This window comes from Ceratotherium simum, chromosome 13 (assembly GCF_057802395.1).
Source record: "Ceratotherium simum simum isolate JZ-2026a chromosome 13, ASM5780239v1, whole genome shotgun sequence".
NCBI classification, from domain to species: domain Eukaryota; kingdom Metazoa; phylum Chordata; class Mammalia; order Perissodactyla; family Rhinocerotidae; genus Ceratotherium; species Ceratotherium simum.
This window is the reverse complement of record NC_141912.1, coordinates 55728713-55752532: the sequence shown is the minus strand read 5'-3', so window position 1 is coordinate 55752532 and position 23820 is coordinate 55728713. Positions and strand designations below refer to the sequence as shown.

General features: G+C 41.2%; 1 protein-coding gene across 16 annotated transcripts in view; it reads left to right on the top strand.

Moving 5' to 3' along the window:
* The window catches only part of DST (dystonin), a 432349-nt gene that overhangs the window by 84708 nt on the left and 323821 nt on the right, over nt 1–23820 (top strand). For 10 of the 16 annotated variants that reach the window (XM_087438739.1, XM_087438737.1, XM_087438738.1 and 7 more), the window contains one exon: nt 57–264. In XM_087438739.1, coding sequence (XP_087294865.1) covers nt 57–264 — 208 coding nt within the window. Of the gene's footprint in view, nt 1–56; nt 265–6682; nt 6849–23820 lie in introns of those variants that run through there. The other 6 variants (XM_087438749.1, XM_087438753.1, XM_087438748.1 and 3 more) reach the window with 1 other exon arrangement.

The following is a 23820-nucleotide window of genomic DNA, read 5'->3' as shown; positions in this document are numbered from 1 at the left end:
TGAGCCTATGTGAGTGTTTGGCTGTTAATGCTTTTTTTCTGTGTCATCCTCTGTAGAGTTCCGGGAACGCGTCCTATCGCTGCTCCATGTCTTCCTCTGCGGATTTTTCCGATGAGGATGATTTCAGCCAGAAATCTGGCTCGGCATCTCCAGCTCCGGGAGACACCTTACCCTGGAATTTACCTAAACATGAGAGATCAAAAAGAAAGATTCACGGGGGCTCGGTGCTGGACCCCGCGGAGAGGGCAGTGCTTAGAATAGCAGGTAAGAGCATCCGGCAAGGGGATGGAGCCCGGTTAAGAGTTGCGGAAATTCACCCAGCTGCTCCCCGGGGGCCATATCTGGGAGCTGAGGCACTGGGCAGAGATTTGTGCTCAAGGTGGGGGAGGAGGATGACCATGTTTACTTTATGCCCCGATTTTTCGAGAGAGCGATTTGCCCTGCCTGCTGGTGACTAAGCTGTTTGGCCCTGTCTTTTGGTTGGATGAATCGATATCTTTGAAATGCAAGGAGATATTTACAGACATCGGCATTAAACTTTCCTGTTTACTTGCAGTAGCCACCGTGACAATCTGAAAGTATTAACCCCAGTGATTCCTCCTGTATTTGCTAGAAGCTGCGAGAGAGCAGCCTTCATTTTCATTTTTGCCCAGGGGCACTGAGCTACGCAGATTGAACTGGGGTGGATTCCTGGGTTTTGGTACCCAAGATTGCAGAGGCTATTCCAGCAACTTGGATGCCACTCCTTTTATTTAATGTAGTATCTCTGCCAGCATCATGTGTCCAGAGCAGCTTTCTGGCCCTAGTGCTTTTCAGGTTTAGCCATTCTACGTTCCCGAGTAATTAATATGTGGGAGGTGCCAATGTCTCTGTTCTGTGTTACTGGTGTTCCCTTGCATTGGCCATAAAAGTCCAACCAGAAGTGATGGCTTGTTTTACCTGGCTGAAAACTGAGAACAAGGTGGAAATCCATCCTCCAACCTGGCAGTGCCTGTGTGGTTTGAGTGTATGTGTTCTGTGCAGGAGGGGTGCTTCTTGGGCTGGTTGTTCTCCATTCCCTTAGTAATTTTTTTCTTTCTGAGACATGGTCATTGGGGTAGGATGGAGTAAGGCCTTAGGGCTCTCTTGCAAAGGCCAAAGGCCAGGTGTTTTTCTGAGTTGGTTTCCGAGTTGCCACCAGCAGATCAGGCCTCCCCCCAACCCCACCAAACTCTGGGGTCTCCTCCCCCTCAGTTTCTTTTGCCTCCCACTATAATGCAAAGTTGGCACTTTATCTTCCTCCGAGGGGGCTGGAGGGGACTAGCCCAGATCCCAGCCACTGTGGCTGCTGAGAGTCCCCCTAGTGTCCCCCCTGTGGGATTTTCTGATTACGGGAAAAACAAACAGCGCCTAGCCAGCCATTCTCTAGTCTGGGTTTCTGGGGCAACAGCCTTGAGCTTCCTCTGGCTTCTGTTGTGAGATGCTGGCTGGTCTCACCCAGGCCTTTGAAGAGGAGAGGTGGAGCGGCAAGGGGAGGAAGACATAGGGTCGAGGATGGAGACTGTTTGGGAGCCAAGTGAGAGTGAATGGGGTGGCCCGGGGGAGCCGGGCCAGACCTGGCTCTCACCACCCTCCTTGAGTACCAAAAAGTGTTTAGTCACTGAGGCCTGACTCCTTGCCTTGTTGAGAACCAGCACCCCTCACCCCCAAGCAGGTCTCAGGCACAAGGAGAGGAGGAGACAGTGCCATGCAGAAAGGGAAGACAGGTGACAGGAGGGCGTGTGAGAAGCTCTTGGGGCTTTGTGGAAAGCCTGGGGCATCAGACGAGACACCTGTATTCTGTGCATTTTTATGGAAGGTAGAAGGTGCTTCTGGCCTGAGAGTTTTGATAGTGATGGCAGAGATGGACATTTTGTTTTCGGTAGTGAAGGAAGGGGTTATGAGAGAAGGACCGGGCAGATGTTTGTTGGGGGGGATGAGATTATATAAATTGGGAAAGACTCTACTAGGCAGGACATCATGAGAGGTTGATGGTAGTCATCATCAATGTACACTGTAGGTGGGGAAGAAATGGAAGAACTGGGGGTTCTAATGGGATGCGGAGGACCAGCAGATGCTTGTATTCGTAGACTGTTGACTGTGTGAGTGCAGGGGCCATGTCTTATTCGTCGTAAAACGTTTCTTGAGTGATTTGTGGGGATAGTTATGATGTTGGTGGCAGTTGATGCACTGGAGACCTCAAAGTCACATACTAAGATTATACTAATTCTTTAAAAACAGCACAAAACAACATAAAACGATGACAGTATAAGCGCCCCAGTATGGAAGTGTACTACTGTGTTTTAAATAAATGTTGGTAAATTGGCTGTTAGCTACACAAATCATAATCCATAATCATATATGCAGCATAGATTCAGGGGCTGGTCCACTAATATCAAATACCTGTTTAATCATAATGTGGCTAAATTATGAGATTCAGATATAGTATCTGTTAAATTGGCCACTGATCACCCAGTGTAAGGATAAGGGAACGATATCTGAAGGAATTTGGTGCTGTGGCTAGTTTGAAAACATACCATTAAAATTTCAACTTCTAATTTTATTAGACATTTTCACACTCTGCCTGAAACTCACCCCCTCTCTGAATTTATTAAGAGAGGGGGTGAGGTTCAGAAATGGTGTGAGGATGTCCACAATGGTCATTACTTAGTAGTAAAAGAGTTGAAAGTTTAACAATTACTACTACTTAGTAGTAAAAGAGTTGAAAGTTTAATATTTAATGTTTTAAAGGTCATAAAAAAAGAATTGACTATGAAAATGTCTAGAGCCAAAAGACCCTATGGTCTGTGGGATACCTTAATTCATTCATATTTAATAAAATATTTATTGAGCCCCTGGAATCAAATGAAGTGTTGATTCCACAAAGGCACACACAGTTCTGCCTTTAAAGAAGTCATAGTCTAACACGAGAAATATGGATGTTGTTAGTTACAACTCGGTGTGAGAGATGAGTTGTAATGGCTGTGAGTACCTATGAAAAGCCCAGAGGAGAGTGTAATTAACTTGGATGGAGAGGGGAGGCGTTGGAGGTTCCTGAAAGGTTTCTGAGAGGAAGTGCCACTTGAGGTGAGAGTTAAGAGCTTGATGGAATTAGGGTGAAAGGGAAGGCCACTTCAGAGGGAGGGAACTACGAGAACAAAGGCAGGGAGACGTGTTTAAATGGGAACTGCAAGTAACATGGGTAGCTGAAGCATAGGATTTGGTGGGCAAGAGCAGAAACTGTCACGGTGCTTGCGTGCAGTACTGAGGAGACTGGACTCCATGCTGTCAGTGGGGGAATCACTGAAAGATTTTTGAGCAGTGCAATGACATCATTACATGTACATTTCAGAAAGTCTTACTGGTGATGGTGTCACATGTCTGACACGTTATATTTTTAAAAGTGCTTTGCATTTATAGTAGTTTCTTCATTTTAAAATCTGAGACTATAATATATATCCTTCCCATCTCTCAGGGTCAATGTGAGACTAAAATGACAAAATGTAAGGAAAGGGGCTTTGTAATACCCATTGTATAAATGTCTTTTACCTAAGAACAATACAGATCTGTCGTTCTTAGCTACAGGATGTTGTAAGTTGGGTTTTCCATCTTGAAGTGCCTGTAAAGGTACATGGTTTGTCAGTGACAGTGCTATTTTAACATATGAATTTTTGTCCCATATGAATTCTTTGAGGCTGGAATTGAAAGGTCTAAGCAGAGTTAGACCTTAGACTCAGGCAAACGTGGATTTTAATTCCTCCTTTATCACTAACCAGTTGTGTTTTCTTGGACAATTTACTGAACTTTTCTCAGCTTCATTTTCTCTACCAAAGGGTCATGGTTGTGGTGATTAAATCAAGTAGTGAATGCAAACCATTTTTCAGATTCCTTGGCACATAGAAAATGCTCTATAAATGACAGTTTACTGATGGCCAGATGCTCTTATGAGCACTCAATGTGTTATCTCATTTAGGCCTCCTAACGACCCTATGAAGTAGGTACTATTATTTTCTCCATTATTCAGTTCAGAAATCTGTTGCGAAAGGGAGACTCTTCCCAAGGTCACACAGCTAGGAAGTGGTAGAGCTAGGATCTGAATTCAGGCAGTTTTGACTCCAGAGGCCAGGCTCTTCACTGCTGTTCTTTTGCTGCTTCCCTGTGGAATACACTATTATTATTAACAGATTGACCCAATATTACCATTCCAAGAATGCATGGGGCAAAATCTATTTTTACAGACAATCCCAAATGCTGCTTCTGTTCATTTTGACTGGCTCCTTAAATGGACAGTTAAAAAATCACTTGTGTGCACTGCTTATATTCATAAAACGGGGTGCTACTGGGTGTCAGTCTCTGATGAAGACTCAGACTGTGCCCTCAGTGACCTTAATCATTGTGAGGAAGACAAGACAGTTTTGAGATCTATATCTGCACATGTGAGGTCTGTAAATGGAAGGACTCTCAGAAATCTAATTGCTAACCCTTTTATTTCGGGGTGTCCTGTAGGATACATGTTTGTTCCTTCATGAATTAATGTGTACATAAATGCATGCCAAGGTGCAAGAAAACCCTAGCGATCCTAAAGGCCTAGTGGGACATGGGGTCAAATTCAGATTATAAGCCAGTGGTCAGGATAGAAAAGAGGGATGTGGCCTTGCTTTGTTTGGAGTAACAGAGTAGGCCAATTGCTGAGGAGAAGTAAAGCTCTCCAATTCAAACTCAAATAAGTTTTTTTTTAAGGGTATACAGTTTTTTTCCAAGTGTACTCATCCCCATCTAAGAATTAATGGAAAATGGTCCAGAGTCACAACACCCATAAAGAAAGAAAGAAAAAACACCAAGGAGAAAAGATCTGTACATAGAGACAGAGATTAGATTGGTGGTTACCAGAGGGGAGGGGGAGGGAGGAGGGCGAAAGGGATAATTCGGCACATGTGTGTGGTGATGGGTTGTAATTAGTATTTGGGTGGTGAACATGATGTAATCTATGCAGAAATAGAAGTATAATGATGTACACCTGAAATTTATACAATGTTATAAACCAATGTTACTGCAATAAACAAATTTAAAAAAAAAAAAGAAACGATCTGTACATATGAAAGGAAGAGATAGGGAGGGAAGATGTGGGCAGGAGGGGGAGTTGTCCTAAGTCAGATGGCCACCAGTGAGCTGGTTTATCTAATAATGATAATAGCCAACACTTATAAAGCTATTTAACGTCACAGCTTTATGGGGTAGGCACTGTTATCCTCCCCATTGACTGATGAAGAGGGGCTGAGAGAGGATAAGTAATTTGCAGTGCTACACAGTTATAAAGGAGCCAGGATGCCATCCAAGGCAGCCTGACTTCAGTCAGTTCTCTTCAACACATCCATTTACTTGCCTGGGTACCACCTGGTTCCTCCACTGGACCCTTAAACTCACCCACTTTGGTAGTATATGATATGCTCAAGTTGAGGGAATTGTACCCATTGTACTCAGGTTCAGTGTGTGGAGTGAATCCTGGGGAGAGAGGAGGGAGGTGACAAAGTAAGCTGGCGCTGTTGTGAACGGACAGGGGCAGAGGCCCCGGAGCGCAGCGGCAGATGCGCGGGCCGGCTCTGGGGGGCGGAAGGGAGGGACCGCGGGCTGGTCCTGTGGCCGCTGCGGGGCGCCGGGCGCGCAGGCGCAGGCGCGTCTCGGCTGTCAGGCCCTGATGCGCGGGGCCACCTGCAGAGGCCGCCCCGCCCCGCCCCGCGACATGCCCTGGGCGCGGCCCCCGGTGCCCTTGCCGCCCGCGCGGTCACAGAGTGACCTGAATCCTGTGCCATAAGCCGGGTGGAAAAAAGTATTTCCTATTCTCCCCGCCACCCCTTCCCCGGGGAGAGCCGCTGGCCCCTCGGCAGGGGGCTGCGCACGTCGGTGGCCGCGAGCCGCGGCTTTGTTTCCCAGGCACCTGTTGTGGGTCCCAAATAGAAACCTCGCTCTCGGGGATCCGGGGCCCGCCAGCCAGTGTCCGGGGGTGGGCGTGCTTGGCCGCGCGATCAACCCCGGTGGGCGGGCCGGGGGAGGGGGCCCGGGGCGCCGCGGCTCCGCATGGAAGGGAGGGGCCGGGAGGCGCCGGGGTCGGAGCCGCGCCAGCCGGGGCGCTGACCGCCGCGCTCGCCCCCTCCCTTCCGCCCTCCTCCCTCCCTCTCTCCGGGGGCGCGGGCGAGTGTCTGCGGCGCGGCGGCCGGGAAATGCCGCAGACGCGCCGCGCAGCATCCCGAGCGGAGGCAGCGCGCCCGTCCTCCCGCACCGCCGCCGCCGCCTGGGTCCGGCCCGGAGCAGGCGCCGAGCGCAGGGCCAGGGGGGCGGCCGCGTGGGCCGCAGAGGGTCCCGGCGCCGGCCACCCCCCGCGCGTCCCCGCCCTGCTCCCGGCTCCTCCGCGTGGCGTGGCGCTGCTGGTCGCCGCCCCCGGGCTCGCCGAGATTTGCCGCTGCTGAAACCCGAGCGGGGCTCTGGCTCCCCGGGAGCCCGGCGGCCGGGCACCCGCGGTCCGCCAGGGGGCTTGGGCGTTTCCTCGGCCGGCCCCGGCGCCCGCCGCCCGCCGCCCCCTCGCGCCCGGGCTCTGCGTCTCCGGCCCCGGCGCTCTCCCCCAGCCTGCCGCTCCTTCCGCTTTTCCAATTCCCAAGGCTGCGTCTTGCTGACTGCGAGCCTGTCCCCGGGTTACGAGGGGGAGAGGGGGAAGTGGCCACTCATCGCTTAGATAAACTTGGGCATGGCGGGGTACCTCTCCCCAGCCGCTTACCTGTACGTGGAGGAGCAGGAGTACCTCCAGGCCTACGAGGATGTCCTGGAGAGGTACAAAGGTATGTGGTCCCCTGCGCTCGGGCTGCGGGGCTTGGCACGGACCAGCGGGATGACCGTTACCTTTGCTTAACCAGAGCCACCACTGCTTGGGCATAAGTGAACAGGTGTCTGGACCAGTCTTGGGAATGGGCCTGGTCTTTGTGGATGGGATTCAGTGCCCGCCACGCAGGGAGGGTGGTGGGGTGGGCGACGGTCTGGAGACGCCCTTGGATGGGCGATAGAGTAGGGGGAAGGGGTTTGGTTTCCAAGAAGCACATAGCATTTTCTCTCTCTCGTAAAAGCTCTTAAGCACTACGCATAATCATAATTCTTCTTGGGAGGGTGGGTACCGATGAATTCTCCATGGGATTACTAAGGCATCGCTGCTTTTGCTGGGCGTGGGGTATTGGTTAGCCCTGTGAAAAGGTTCTTGGTTTCTTAAATAAATGGACTGTGTCACCACTGAGCATCACTACGCCATTTTTCTTAAAATGATCTTATTTGAAAGAAGTTTCTGGTTTGTGACTATATACCCGTTCTTATGCATCATAAAAATCATTTGATAGTGTGATAGATGAAAGACTTTAGTGAGTCTGTTGTAAATTTAAAGGAGTGTATTTTGAGATGTTTTTCTGCCTATCCTTTATGTTGGGAAAATTTTATGCCAACCTGATCAATATTACTATTTTAGTATTACGTTTACCTTGACTTTATAGTTAAATATAATGTTAGGCAAAGTGCATCTTCTCATCTTAAAGGATCTTTTTGTCTCTGGAAATTATTTTTCAGTGTGTAGACTGGTCTCCTCACTGTGGCTCCTAAAACCTCACTCACTGTGGGCCCGGGGTGGCTCACAGAGCCTTAATATAGTAATAGTGAATAACAGCCTGTTTCTTAGGTTGGAATCAGATGGTTTTGTATCTTTTGAATATTTGCTTTGGGTTTAAGAAACTCAATTTCTGTAAATTGAATGGGGATTATATGGCTAAAAATGCATGTATTAATAGTTTTCTACTACAAAGTAGAAATGTAAAATCCGGAACTGAATAAATAAATTCCAAATTGCTGAAAGGCTCAAAATCCACCCCACAATTATGTTTAATCTCTTTCTAGAACATATTTTATTACTGACATTCTTTTAATCCATATAGAATTTTGTAAACAGCACAGACAATCAGAATTCCTTTGTGCCAAGACTATTGTGTATAATACTGCCACTGAGCAAGTGCAATGATATTTTAGTCTAAAGAGCATTTGTAGTATTTGTGTGTGTGTGCGTGTAATATACTCATGTGTACATCCATTTTTCCGTTTTAAAATAAGGTTCCTAATCAATTGTTTCCAGAAATTTAAAAATGAGAAATATTGCAATGTAGACTAGTAAACTTTATTGAAGACATACACCTGTGCTCTTTAAAGTCAGAAAGAAAAAAATCTGAAAGTTCTAAAGTATATACATTTTATACTTTTGAAAAAAATTATAGCTGTATGAATTTTTGTCCCATCACGTTTTACCTCAGTGACATGTGGTAGGTTTCAGGTGACTCTGAAAACAGAAATACTTAAAGTGCTGATTTGACTTGTTCTTGAGGAAGCAGACATTACTTAAAAGCTTGTCTCTATTTGTCTATGGAAATAAAAGGAAATTGTCCCTACCTTTCATTTTAATTATAATCTAATGATGAGTATTGCACTTACACACTTTTTCCAAACATATAGTCCAAAATTTCATGGAAAAAATGAGGATTGTTTCATTTGTGGTTTTAAAATGCTTAGGTCATCCATTTGTACTTGGCTTTATGGATGTTCTATGCTTCATTTAGTTTTGGGAAGGAAAGTAAGAGTATTGGGCAGTGTATTCCATGAAAAGCTGGAGACCTGGAAAACTCGTTGTTTCCCAATGTGTTTTGAAGCCTGTTCTGATTCTGATTTCCCATCAGTATCCAATACGATGACTTCACTACAGTGCTTATTATCCTGATGACTTGCTATGGGGGCTGATCTAATCAGAAAAGAATTGTAGGCTGTGAATAGGGAGTGTCAGTTCACTAAACTCTCAAAGTACAGTTGCTCATTTTCTGAAACCATGCACTGTTCAAAACATTTTACATTCCCATTTGAACTTAAGTGAAGTTATTTTGATTGTTCTTTCTGATGAGGTTCCTTGGTTACAGAGTGAGTTTGCACTCAGCTAGAGTATTCTCAGGTTGCCGAGTTATCATATGCCCCAGCTGTTGAATAGTGTAAGTGGTGGAGTCAGCTGGAAAAAATGCAGAATCTGTCTGTTGTCAGAAATGTAGGATTATAATAATCTATAGCGTTAGGAATTATGAGTGTTAGATTTAGAGGTTGAGAGTTTTGTTAGGCTTAGTCCTCAGACAGCCTTGGAAGGACTTCAGACCTAGCCCTCTGTAGAAAAACAAGAGGAGTGGCCAGTGAGAGAGGCCTAATTATTTATGGTGTGGTCTATTCTTGTGTTTTGCATTGGTCCTTTACTCCTGAGTGAAAATAGGCAACTGTTTGTGGAATTAGAATAACACGGAAAGAGCTGTTTGCTACAGAGAAGTGTGTGGTGTTCTGATTCGTGTTCTAGTTCTTTTACTTATAAAACACATCCATAGCCAGAATATTCAGGACATCTGATTAAAAAAAATCACATTACTTCAGCTGATACCACAGTCAGGATGAATAAAGGCATTTGTTTACAAATAAAACATTTCTCTATTATTATTTATGCTAGAAATTGCTCGTCAGTGGCTTTCTTTTATATCTATAGTAAATTATCCAGTGTATTTACTATGTAATGTAATTTACTATATAATATAAAATCTTTTTAGTAGCTTAGCATAAAAGATACAGAATAGTCCCTCTTGTCTTTCCCATCAGTATAAGGAAACTAACCTATATACTGTTACTATAATTAATTACTACATATTATTATATTATTACTATTAATTAGCTGTCACTTTATGAAATTCTGCTGAGTCTGTCTTTGGAAGATTTTATTTTCTTAACACATTGTTACTTTTTAAAATATGATGTTAAGTGTGAAAATGAGTTCATTAATGTGAACCCAACAAATTTTCTTCTGTACATTTTAGACTTAATTAAAGAAGAAGGTAAGTTATTTTGGTCCAACAAAATGGATATTTTTCCATTGACCTGGAAATTAATGTTATCCCCAGACAACTGAAAAAATGTGTTTCATTATCATTTTCTATGAAAGCTGAATGGCAGATTTGTTACTTGTCTATAACATTACTAAAAAACCCTCTTCCATTATTCAGAAAAACGGCAAAATTTTCTGTTTTTCATGAAAACTTTGAGCAATCGCTTGAGTCTCTTCTCTCATCAGGGCTATATAATTTTGCCTGTGTGCATGGTGACTGAAGGAACTGAGAGCTACTCCAGCTATAGTTTTCATTTTCAGTTCAGTTTTACGGGCTACGTAGATATGTGATTGATAAAAATCCTGTCTTTTAACTCGGTAAACCAACTCTGGTGCCAGTTGAATCGCAAGGTGGAGTATAAAGGTTTCTGGTAATTTCTTCTCTTCATGTAGTGTAGCCTTTGAGGATCTTGCTCAGTGGTTTTCAGTTGACTTCCAGGATTCTGCAAAGTCTTGATTTCCGATTTCATCTCTCATGCTGTGCTCATGGCTTAGTAGTCAGTTGTGTAATAAATGAACTTTAACTGTGCTGCATGTTGATAGTCTTATCTTGTAGCTGGTGATAACAGTATTAGTCCAGGCTTTTTCTTTTCTTTTAAAAAATGAAATAGGCTTAATCTGGTAATAAGTGTTAGTAAAGATTGTGTTCAGCTGTTTGTAACAGAAAACAGGTGATAGTGCTTAACCAAAATAATGTTTTCTTTTTCTCAAGTACTGAGAGCCCAAGGTAGGCAGGCCAGGACTGTAGGGTACCTCTATTGGCCAGTAGGACCCAGACTCCTATGTTGCTGCTCAGCCCCTTGGAGTGTATCATGTGGCCATTCTGTCGTCACAAGATGGCTGTTCCTCTTCTAGCCCTTGTGTCTCAATTCCAGATGGGAATAAGGGGAAGTGCAGGGACAGAGGACAAAAGATGCAAACTAGCTGATTCAACCTCCTTTTAAGGAGCCTTTTTAGAAGCCTGCTTAGCAACTTTCACTTGTATCTCATTGGCCAGAACTGTTATAGGGGCCATTGCTATCTGCAAGGCAGACCAGGAAAATATAGATTTTGAAGCTGGCTCCGTTTAGTGCCCTGAACAAAACTGAAGTTCTGTTCGTAAAGAATAAGTTAAGAATGGATATTGGGTTTGCAACCAGCAGCGTCTGGCATGCAGAGGGTGAAGTGTCTGTCCTGAAATTGGAAACTTAAAGTTTGGATATGTGTTAACAAGCATAACACAATATATTTGACTATGTTTGACTATTTGACTTTGCTGCAGTTTGAGAGAATATCTGAGAGCTCCATTGACTTCTCTGAGGATTTTCAAAATGACACAATTTAATGTTTTATAATGTTGTAACATGGATGTGAAAAGTAATTTCTACCAGATAATTAGGCTTTAAATTGGCCAAAGAACTTGTTCATTGCCTCACACCGTAAGGTGTGAGCACACATCAGTTCAGGAATAAAGCAGTTATGAGATATTGTTAGTGAATTTAACTTTGAACCCAAAATATCATACTGCTGCTCCTTGAGTTTCTTTTGTTCTGACTTCGCCTTATACAGTTATCTCAACATTTACTTAGGGACTTTTAAAAAAGCTTTATGCTTTTAAAAACTTTTTATTTGAGCAATTTGGAGGTACTTATTTTCTGGCTCAATGATAGGTAATAATTGAGATGCAATGAGAGGTGGTGAGAACAATTTATTGTCTTACTGTTATTCCATAGACAGGCAAAGAAGCCTTTGTGTTTCTGCCTTTGGGTTGTGTGTACCCAGGAGCCTGGCTCCGTGGGGAGCTGGAGTGTTTGACCAGAGCGTCTTCCTGATTTGTTTTTTTTTTTTTTCGTGAGGAGGATCAGCCCTGAGCTAACATCTGTGCTAATCCTCCTCTTTTTGCTGAGGAAGACCGGCTCTGAGCTAACATCTATTGCCAATCCTCCTCCTTTTTTTTTCCCCAAAGCCCCAGTAGATAGTTGTACGTCCTTCTAGTTGCTGTATGTGGGACGCGGCCTCAGCATGGCTGGAGAAGCGGTGCGTCGGTGCGCGCCCGGGATCCGAACCCGGGCCACCAGTAGTGGAGCGCGCGCACTTAACCGCTAAGCTACAGGGCGGCCCCCAGATCGTCTTCTTGAGATTGGAGATTGTAAAAACATCTGAAGCTATAGAGAGGATGAAAAGATGGAGTATCTAGGCTGTTATGTGTTCCTTCCTGTTTTAGTTCCATGACTGAGTATAAAAACGAACCAAGATCATCTGACCCTATAAGCCTGATGAACGAATTGAGCGAGAAGATTCGTAATTTAGAATGTTTAGTATGTCCTATTAATTTAAAAAGAAACTTAGATGCTTCTGTAATATGGACTCTTCTCTCTATAACAGCTTTTGAAAAAAGACTTCCGTGTCCGTTTTTCAGCTCTTAGTAATTTAGGGATCACATTCTACCCACTTGCAAAGAGGGATTTCAGGCGGCTATCTCTCTGTTGAAGTATATCATTATTTCTGTAAGTGATCAGATAGGCTTTTATTTATTTATTTTTTGGTCCATCCCTTTAATGCAATTGTATTTGCTATTTTCCAGCCTACTTTCGTCTGTCTCAGAAGGGGAAGCAAATAATTCTGCTTGGGTTGGGTGTTAGGGAAAGCTTTCTACTTAGGGTCAAATGGGGTTTACCCTGTGAGAGGTGAAGGTACTAGGGAGGAAAACTCCAAGAGGAGAGGCTGGCATGACCATTCCATTTCAGTAGCATAACTGCAGAATCCAATTTGTATGTTGGGCTAAAGTGCACAGTAGGTTTTAGGGATGGGATTGGAGAGAGGCTATAGGAAGATGGAAATTGATGAATAGGGAGAGTTACGTTGGGCCAGATTGAAAAAGGGCCTTGAATGCCACACACAGGACCACGTCTGGGCTTCATTCTGTAGGCAGGGAGAGGAACCCTGATGATCTTCAGCAGGATGTTACCAATGAGATAGGTTTTAGAGAGATGACTCTGGTAACAGTGTGGAGGATTGAGTGGAAAGGAAGACCCAGGAAGCAGGGAGACAGGTTAGGAGGCCCCCGAAAAATGATGATGGTTGGAATGGAAGGCTGATTCGAGAGAAATTTCAGAGATGACAGGGTGGCTGCCTGGTTGGTTCTGTATGTGGGGACAGGAAGAGGCGTAACAACTCCCATTGTTGGAGTTAAATTTGAAGGAGGCTGGAGTGTTTTCTTTTTAATTTGTGAAAAAAAAATTTGTATTATGTGTTCATTAGAAAATATGTTTTTGAAACAAATTTTAATATTAATCGTGATTAGACCTTCCTTGGTAGTGAATGCTGTTTTCCTTGACCTTGGAAATACAGCAACCAGTGTGACCTAGAAAACTGGAATGTTCTGTTTAATGTAGGGCTCCTTAAGTAATACTTTATCAGTCTGCTTTCTAGGAATCCTCTGAGCATGATTTGTAGTGTCTTAGAGCATTGAATCTGTTTTCTGTAAGCAAATAAAATTGTTGGTTTCAGATCCTTTTTAGAAGTAACTATAGATGATTAAAAAACAAATCTTGCAATATATTTTAGCAATTTTTTTATTTGGTTTTATTTCAAAAAGCCTCTTAATGTTTTTGTTTTCTATGTAAACTTCAGCAGATTTGTAGAGTCGGTTTTGTTTGGTATATAAGAAGCAATGGTTATATGATCATTTAATACAAGTTCTAAGCCATTCTTGAATTAATGTGTTAAGCCTTTAATTTTTAACTTAAAATGGTAAAAGTAATAGCTACCATTTATATGTCTATCTACTTATATGGCAGGCATAGTACTGGGTATTGCAAATGAATTGTATGTATATAATTCTCGTAATTCTTTATCTTGGCTACAACTACTTCTATTACCAATATGGAAATTGAGGTTTAGAGAAGTTAATTTTCCTAAAATCATATAGCTATAAGTGGTAGCAGTGGCATTTGAACATCAAGTGTATATTTGACATAAACTATATGGTATATTTTGAATTTCGTTACGTTGACTGGGAAATGTTGCGGAAATAGTTTTTATGAGAAATTTTTATTAGGATTATGATTTTGATTAATGCTAGAACTTTCTGAGGTGTGTAAATGGATTCATGAAATAAAAATTGATAGTTTAAAAATTCACAGAGATTTATTTCACTTGAAATATTAAATAGACTTTGGAGCTTGAACTGTTGTATCTTAGCTGGATTATAAATTCTAATGATTAGATATCCATGAAAGGAAAATAAAATATATGAGCATTTCCAGTGTGTATTTAGGTTGAGGAGATTTTGAAAAGAATTAAGTTTTGTAAATGTCACCAGTGAATGTGGCTGCTTTGATACATGCCTGAAATGTGTCCTGGAAAGAATCGTCAAAGGGAGTTGACAAAGTCCTGATTTTTCTCCAGTGGGTGAAAATATTTCCCACTGAATCCTGGTATTACAGACATTCTACAATGATACTATTGTCCCAGTGAATTAAAAAATGCCCCTATGTTCAGTGTCACAGTTCTCCATGCTGGCCATGCCAGTGTGACAATTTGTATTCTTGATTTTTGGTGTGAAATACTACTACTTGGTGGCTTATTTTATCCTACCTTTATTAACCCAGTAAAGTAGATGTGGCAGGTCTACCTCACTAGGTTAGCAAAGGTGGGATAAGATAGGGCGTATGAAATATTTGAGCAGTAGAGGTTACATAAACAGTCAATGAATGAGGTAGACCTAAGAACTTAAGTCCTCTGGCTCCTCCTAGGCCAGTAGCCTTTTTTTTTTTTTTCCCCCAATGGAATACTTTTTAGAGCAGTTTCAGGTTTACAGAAAAAGTGGGCGGAAAGTACAGAGATTCCCATAGACTCCTTCACCGTGCTCCCTCCCAGTTTCCCCTTTTGATATCTTGGGTTGGTGTGGTACATTTGTTATAATTGGTGAACCAATATTGATAGATTATTATGAACTAAGATCCATAGTTAATATTAGGGTTCACTGTGTTGTGTAGTTCTGTGGGATTTGACAGATGCATATCATGTGTCTACCATTACAGTATAAGACAGAATAGTTTCACTGCCCCAAGAATCCTCTGTGCTCTGCCTGTTCATCCCTCCCCACCCCTGAACCTCTGGCAACCACTGATCTTTTTATTGTCTCCATAGTTTTGCCATTTCCAGAATGTAATATAGTTGGAATCATATAGTATGTAGCCTTTTCAGACTGGCTTCTTTCACTTAGTAATATGCATTTAAGTTTTCCTCCATGTCTCTTTGTGGTTTTATAGCTCATTTCTTTGTATTGCTGAATAATATTCCACTGTCTGGATGTACCAGTTTGTTTATCCACTCACCTATTGAAGGACATTTTGGTTGCTTTCAATTTTTTCAATTGTGAATAAAACTGCTAGGAACATTTGTGTGCAGGTTTTTGTGTGGACATAAGTTTCCAACTTATTTGGATACACACCTAGGAGTATAACTGCTGGATCATATGATAAGTCTGTGTTTATCTTGTAATGAACTGCTCAACCATCTTCCAAAGTGGCTGTACTATTTTGCATCCCCAGCAGCAGTGAATGAGAGTTCCTGTTGCTTCCCATCCTCACCAGCATTTGGTGTTGTCAGTGTTTTGGATGTTAGCCATTCCAGTAGGTGTGTAGTGGTATTGAATTGTTTTAATTTGCAATTCCCTAATGACATATGATGTGGAACATCTTTTCCTATGCTTATTTAACATCTGTATCTCTCCTCTGGTGAGGTGTTTGTTCAGATCTTTTGCCCACTTTTTAATTGGATTGTTTTCTTACTGTTGAGTTTTAAGAGTTCTTTGTATATGTTAGATAACAGTCCTTTATCAGATATGTGTTTTGGAAATGGTTAGTAGCCTTTTTATACTGTTACCTCCTTTTGACACTTTTGAACCATTGCATGTTATAGATATTATTTAAAAAAATAAGGCCCTGATTATTTCCTTTCATAGGGTCATTTGTTCTTAAGTACTGTTTTGCTTTGGGTACATACATTGTGTATTGTACATACTTCATAGAATTGCATGGGTGGCTCAGAGTTCAGCAATCTGACAGTTTGTTTAGTACATTGACGTATGCTGCCGCTGCAATTCAGGTATCCAGTTAGTTGGCAACTATGATGCTGTATAACACTTGAGTCTTAAATTAGTTGAACTGTTCTATTTTAAGGAGAGACTGAAATTAGTAGTCCGTGTCATACACAACATGTGAAAGTTAAACTCTTAGGATATTGAGTTACTCCTTTTAAAATGTAGTCAGAAGTAGGGTTAGGTAGAAAGTAGTTTGTTTTAATTTTTTAGGAAGTTTTTGTTAGGGTGATTTGATTACAGCCTGCGTGTAGTGCTGTATGTATGTAATATCTAAGAACACAAAGTTTTACTCTTGCCCCTTAGAGTTAAGACAGCGCTTTATGTAAATGATCGTGTTTGAGTTTTAAGGTTATGAGTTAAGAGGTAGAGCTCGATTACCTAATTTTTCTTTTAGTGTATTTTAGAAGAGCCACAGCCTGGGAATACTCATGAATGCTGGGACGCAATGACTGCCTTTGCTAGGAATAAAACGGAATGAGTAAAGGATTATTTGGTTGTTCGTTTTGTGATCTTTGTGATAACTTGACATAATAGAAACCAGAGAATACTGAAAATACTTAGTAGATAAAAAGCTGAGTGAACGAAAATCAGAATTTGATTTTGCGTATGTAGTGTGAATTTTATAATCTCTTTAAGTGATGGCTTATGGTTTAAAGGTCTTTGCAGTGTTATTTCAATGTGTCCTTCAAACAATCTCAGAAGCTGTGACAGCTTAGCTACTATAGATCATTTGTAGTCTTTATACTTTTTCTTTGAAAAATTTTGGAGGGTCCCAAGAAGGATTGAAGCAAGTTATAGAAAGCAAAATGCAAGAATACTTTAGTTTTCTTGTGAAAAAACAGAGATATGCTTAATATCTGTGCTTTTCCCTTTGGAAAACTATATAGAAATTTTAATTTGTGTTTCAGTAGAATTAAAATGATAAATAGAATGAAATACTTTTGTAATTAGCATTTCTTTGAAAACATTCAAGCAGCATTGTTCCCAAGTTCATATTTCTCATGTTTCTAGTCAGAAATTAATTGATTACATGCTTCAGGTAAACGAATTACCATGTAGTGTAGACTCTCCCCCAGCCTCCATCACATTTTGTATTCAGTATTTCCGTAGAAAAACCAGGAAGAGATGAGGCACTTGGGGCCAGGAGAAATTGATCTTCACCGAATTGGAATATATGGTTTAATTCTAATTACTTATTGATCCTATGCTTGAAAAATGTGCAGAGGAGCTAGGCCTGAGGAACGAAGAGGAGCACAGGGCTGCAGGGCTGTAGCCTCCCAAAGAGCACAGTTTGGTGAGGAAGGGGGACCAGCTGCACTCCTTGTGAGTGAGTGCTACAGCAGAGGAGTAATCTGAGCATCCTCGAGTTTCACAAGCAGGGTTGGCATTTGAGGGAAGGCAGAGTTTCAGTGGGGGGAGAAGGCTTTCTGCTGTTTGTGTGGGTGCGTGGCGTGGGCAGAGGGTTTTCTTGCCCTTACCATTTCATCTGGACAATCTGACCTTGCATTTCATTGCATTGTAGGAAAAGTATTATCATAATGATTTAATCAATACTTTAATGTAAACCGGACAAATTTTGTTTATAGATAATCAATGCTGAGGTGAAAATTTTATCCTCCGTTTTTAAGAACTCTGCTAATGCCATGAATCTGTTATCAAATCTGAGGATTTGGTAGTGAGAAATAACTTTTGGGTGTGGTTCACCAAATGTAAAGATTAACACTCAACATGGTGTAGGAAACTCTGAATTAGATTGATGATCATAATGTTTGTATTTATCATATTTTTATATATATAATACAATGTGATTCTTATAACAACTCTCTGAGACAAATACCATGAGAACCAGTGCCCTTATTTTATAACCAAGGAAACCAGGCTTCCATGATTGCACTGACGTGGTGGCTGACTGGAGACGAGAATCCTGGTCTTTTGACAGCCAGTCTGGAGAGAACTCTACTGTAGATAATTGTGGCCCATCTTTATATGCATTCAGAGTTATTATTAATAGTATAGATTGTAAGTAATATATGTGAAGGGAGGTGAATAGTCTCAGTTTAAGTAAAGAGTCGTTGAATATGTTCTGGAATTATTGGTAGAGGTCCGTATTTAGGAAAGAAGAAAGTGTGGTTTGCTTTTTGTTTAATGTAGCTTGGGCTATCCATAATCCATAAACTTTAGTGAAAAATTCTGTTGCTGGCTATTGAGGATTTAGTTACTTGAGGGAAAAACCCCATTATCTTTTATTTCCATTGTTAATTGAGGCAGATCTTAAAATTATAGGGTTTTACATTTAGACAGAAAAACTATCCCATTGACTAAAGATGTAATTTCTGTGTTACTCAGTGGAAAAGGAGGAACTATGTAAGTACTTGGGGGCATGTGAGAAGAAAAATCCAAGACACAGACTCACTAACATTTTGGAAAATAAAGAAATGTACAAAATAGGAACAAAAAATAATCTGTAGTTTCGTTATCCAAATATGCTAATTAATATTCTGACATATTTTCTTTTTGTTTTCCATTTCTCTTTTTTCCTTAATATGTAACATTTAAAAACTTGGACCACTGTGTATAAAGTTCTCTATCCTGCTTATTCACTTAATATATCATGGCATTTTCTAATGCTGTTAACTATTATTTTAAAACATTTCTAATGGCTAATGCATGTATTTTGTTAGGAAGTGGTGATAATTAATGTCATGAAACCATTTAAGCAGTTTTGTATCCTGATGGGTTTTGGCTAATATTATTACATTGGTATCTTTTGATCTTATTACAAACTTCAGAAATGTAAGTTTTCAAGATAAGAAAGAAAGCATATGGATTATATAAGCCACTTAATAATTAACTGTTTATAAGATACTGCCTAATTCATGATTGAGTAGATTTTTGAGTTATATATCTAATTAAAAAATTCTAATCACTCTGAATTCTAGAAATTCAACAATAAAGGAAGCAATGACTAATAATCAGGAAATCTGGTTTCCATTCCTGGCTCTTATGCTAACTAGCTAGTCTTGGATGGGCTTGTAAGTTGAAATGAATGATTGCCAAGGTTCCTAATCATCCTATGATACTTGCCTTAATTCATCATTTATTCAGTTAGAAAATATTTGTTGAGTGTTTCTTGTGTGTCAGCAAGTGTGTTAGATCCTTAGGGTGATAGACATGAGAAAGTTAGTGATCTTTCATGTTTTCTGTTGAGTTGTGACCATATCACTTTATACTTGATATAATCTGTCTGGTTATCTGTGACATCACTTTCTGATATACTTTCCATTTACTCTTTATGGCATCCACCTCATTTTTTATTTTTGAAATGATCACCATATTCGTGGTTTTAATTTTTTTCTGAAACTATTATTGATTCCTTTTGAAAACCTTTTTAAAATGCCTTCCAGGCTTTTGATACAGGTTGAAATCATTGATTGCATTTGTATTTCATTACTTGTGCTCGTCTTCAAGACTGTGTTATTCATTAATGGTGCTGAATTAAGCAGTACTTTGGAAGATTAGGTTTATATGGAACATTGATTGAAGTAGAACTTTGGAAGAAATTCATATTTTTACAAGTTTTCCACTCTCATCACAGCATTAATGATATGAAAACTTGTGCCTTCGAGTGTGTGCAAATGACCTCTTTTTGGAAGTTTTTAAAGGATTATCCATCTTATCACTTTGTGTTGTTCTTGCATGTCTAGGTCTGTGTTTCTTTTGTGTTTGGTTAGAGGACGACCATATACAACTTGAGAAAAGGCCTGAATGTTGGCCCCTCTGAGCCTCCTCCTGCCATCTCTGGTTAATGGAAGATTTCTTTCGTGGTACTTTTAATTCTTCACTTAAGCAATGAACATGAACAAACATTCCTGATTGGCCATTCTTTGGGTCTGAGGTGGAGCTATGGCCTCAGGACTGGGGATTGTGGTCTTCGGTTTTGAGGGGGCTTCATTCTGGGGGATTGCTTAAGCTGTTTCCGTTTGTTTTTCTCTTCACTTATCCCTACCCGCACATTCCCCCACAAGTAACCAAACTCTGGGATAGTTCTGCATCTGACCCTGATTCTGGTCTCCGCCCTGCCCATCTTGGAGAATTATCATTGCTTGTGGTTGATGCAGGGAAAAGATGGAAACATTGAATGTGCTGATCGTCAGTCCTTTCATTTTATACTTGGGAAAACTGAAGTCCAGAGAAGTGGGGTCAGCAGAGGGAAAAGCAAGATCTAAACTGAGGTCTCCTGATTTCCGGTTCTCTACATTGCTCAGTCATCTGTTTTACTTACTGGTAGATAGAAGGGGTGATTTTATTGGCCATATCTAAGTCACTTAACGAAAAAGCCATGGCTTACTAAAGAATTAGTAAGGAAAATAACATAGAAGAAATGAGTGGAAAAAGTGAAGCAACAGCAAAGACAGCCATGGTGATGGTAGTATTAGTCTAGAGATGCAATGAGAGCAATGCAGAGTTTTCAGTGTTGCATTTGATGTTTATGTATTTTAGGGACCAGCATTATGCCAATGATGATAAATTGCATGCAGCAGGCTCATCAGTGTTCTGGTGCTTTAAGAAATAGGTTAGACTTGTGGGGCTGGCCTGGTGGCGTAACGGTTAAGTTCGCACGCTCTGCTTCGGTGGCCCAAGGTTCACAGGTTCAAATCTGGGGCATGGACTGATGCACTGCTCATCAAGCCATGCTGTGGCGGTGTCCCACGTACAAAATAGGGGAAGATTGGCACAGATGTTAGCTCAGGGACAATCTTCCTCACCAAAAAAAAAAAAAAAAAAAAAGGGTTCGGCTTGATATCAATTGGAATCAGAACATGCAATGAAAATATTCCTCCACCTTGAAAGGTTCAGTGACAGTTTGGCTGCAGCTGTGGATCAGCGTGTGGATGTGTGGCTGTTTTCTAGTTAACTACAGGATGCGGGCTCCAGGCAGGCAGATCTGGACCGCTGATCACCTCCATACTTCACCTCTTCTCCCTGGCCTGCATTCTGAGGATCTGCTGGAGTCTGGAGCCTTCCTTTCTGCTGTGGATCAGGACTGAATAGAGGAGAATATGATGCTACGTGACCTCAATTCTAACACCCTTAGAGAGCAGAAGCGGCGGTGGAAGGGATGGAAAGTTTAGATTTGCTCACACCTCAGACGAGCTTATGGTATGTGTGTGGGGCGGGGGCGGGGGCTGTGGAGAAGGAGAGGGCACAGAAAAGAGGAAAGGGAGCTTATCTCTTGGTGTTTCTGGGAAGTTGGGAGATTTTTAGTGAGTGGTGGCCTGGCTCCATTCTTCATCTTTTGGGTCTCCATACATACGTTTTACACCCCCTTCACTGCTCAGTTGTGTTTCTTCTGGCTGTCCAGTCTCCTCATTTCCCCTATGATAGTAGCAGGTAAGTCTGTGGTTGGGAAGGATGTGCTTGGAAAGTGTGTTTCCAATAGGAACATGCTTGTTGTATGTATTTATTAGGCTTTATTTTTTTTTTTTGTTTGGTAAGGAAGATTGGCCCTGAGCTAACATCTGTTGCTGGTCTTCCTCTTTTTTCTTGAGGAAGGTTGTCCCTGAGATAACATCTGTGCCAGTCTTCCTCTATTTTGTATGTGGGACGCTGCCACAGCATGGTTTGATGAGCGATACGTAGGTCTCTGCCAGGGATCTGAACCCGTGAACCCTGGACCTCCAAAGCGGAGCACGTGAACCTAACTGCTACGCCACTGGGCTGGTCCCTAGACTTTTTTTTTATAGCTCCAATGTTACATATTTTTATTATTATTCCAGATTGACAACAAAATGTTGATGTCTATTGTACATTGATGATGATGTTGTTTTCCCGTTTTTTAAATTAAAAATTTAGCTTTGCATTAACCTGCATTATCTAATCTTCATTTAAACAGCATTTTTAAGAGAAAATGTTTTTTAAGTTGTTTGTTTGGAACTCACAAGTAAATTTTGATAGCACATTGGTTAATTGAAGGCAAATGGCAAATTTTTGACAGTGGGCAAGTCTATAGAGAAATTTAAAGGATTTTAGAAAAACATTAGAAATAGTATTTTTTTAAGTTAGTAACTTTTATTCTTATCATCATCTGAAAGCATTTAGTATGACATCCAGTGCTGGCAAGAATGTGGGGAAACAGTACTCTCATGTATTGCTCGTGACATGTGATTTGTTACCATCTTTTGGGGAAAGGAGGTTGCTGCTGAAGGTATATATACTCTTTGACCCACCAGAATTTCAGAATCTTTCCTACAGGTAGAATTTAAGATATTTATCGTGATTGTTTATAATTGCAAAATACTGGAAGCAACTTGAATGACTGTCAGTTGGGGATAGTTAAATAAATTTTGATACTTCCATACCTTGGAATGTTAAACACCTAGTGAAAAAATATGAGTTAGATCTCTAAGTATTGACCTATAACATTTACCTGATATATTGTTAAAGAAAATTAAAAGGCAGACGACTAATGTGTATGGCATTTTTATAAAAAAAAGAAAAAGTTCTATGTTGAAACATAGGGAGAGGCATGAAAGATAGAAATCAAACTGTTAATAGTGGTTAAGTCTAGGGAGTGAGATTTTTTTTTCCCATCTCCATATTTGACATTTTAAAAAAGTATCTTTTACTTCTGTAATACAGGTAAATACCACCACAAATAAAGCAGGAAGTTTAAAAGAAGAAAATTATTAAATATTTGCGTGTGTACGGTGAAACAGTCCTGCTTCTGAGAAAAGCTTCCTTCATGTGATTCTGATGGGTATAATTTATGAGCAAGACTGTGGGTATTACGTGACATTGACTTAATAGACCATCTGTCACTTTCATAAACAATTTACAGGCTTATGGTTTGTGTGGTCGTTTATGGCTGCGGTAGTTCATTGTGACCTCAGCTATCATTTTCAGCGTCTGATTCGATCATCCATACACAGGCTGTCTTTTTAGGGCCAGTCCAGTGGGGCGAGAAGGCACTGACTTGAATAGGTCAGACAAATGTGATAATGGTCTCTAAGGAGCGCCAATCCGGCCAGAGTTCCTGTGTCTTTTGTTTCTTATCTGACTTCAGTTTTTCATTTATTTATTTAACAAATTATATAAAAATTTATTGGGTGCCCGTGACATACACACAGATGAAAAAGATGATGTTGCTTTCCTTTAGGAGATCTCAGTCTGTTGTGGATAACCAGCAAGATGAATTATGGAACAAGTAAGGTACTGTACATTCAGTATGAGTGAAGTGTCCTATGAGTAACTTTCTTACACCCTTTACATGGTGAGGCCAGTGTGTCCTGAATCCCTTACCTTGTTTTATGTCCCCAACAAGTAGGAGTAAGGAAATTATAGTAGAGCCCTATTATAGTACAGCTTCTTTTTTGGTGGATTGGACTATAAAGTGACCCCAGGATTATAAGGAAGTACCTACTACTTAATGATGATGTGGAAATACAGTAGGGAGATTAAGGAAAATAAATTGCATATTTGTTTATAGGATCATCAGATAAGGGAATATTGAATATATTTTTTTTTTAGTGAGGAAGATTGGCCTTGAGGTAACATCTGTTGCCAGTCTTCCTCTTTTTTGCTTGAGGAAGATTGTCGCTGAGCTAACATCTGTGCCAATCTTCTTCTGTTTTGTATGTGGGACGCCGCCACAGCATGGCCTGATGAGCGGTGTGTAGGTCTGTGCCCAGGATCCAAAGCTGCGAACCCCGGGGCCACCGAAGCATGAACTTAACCA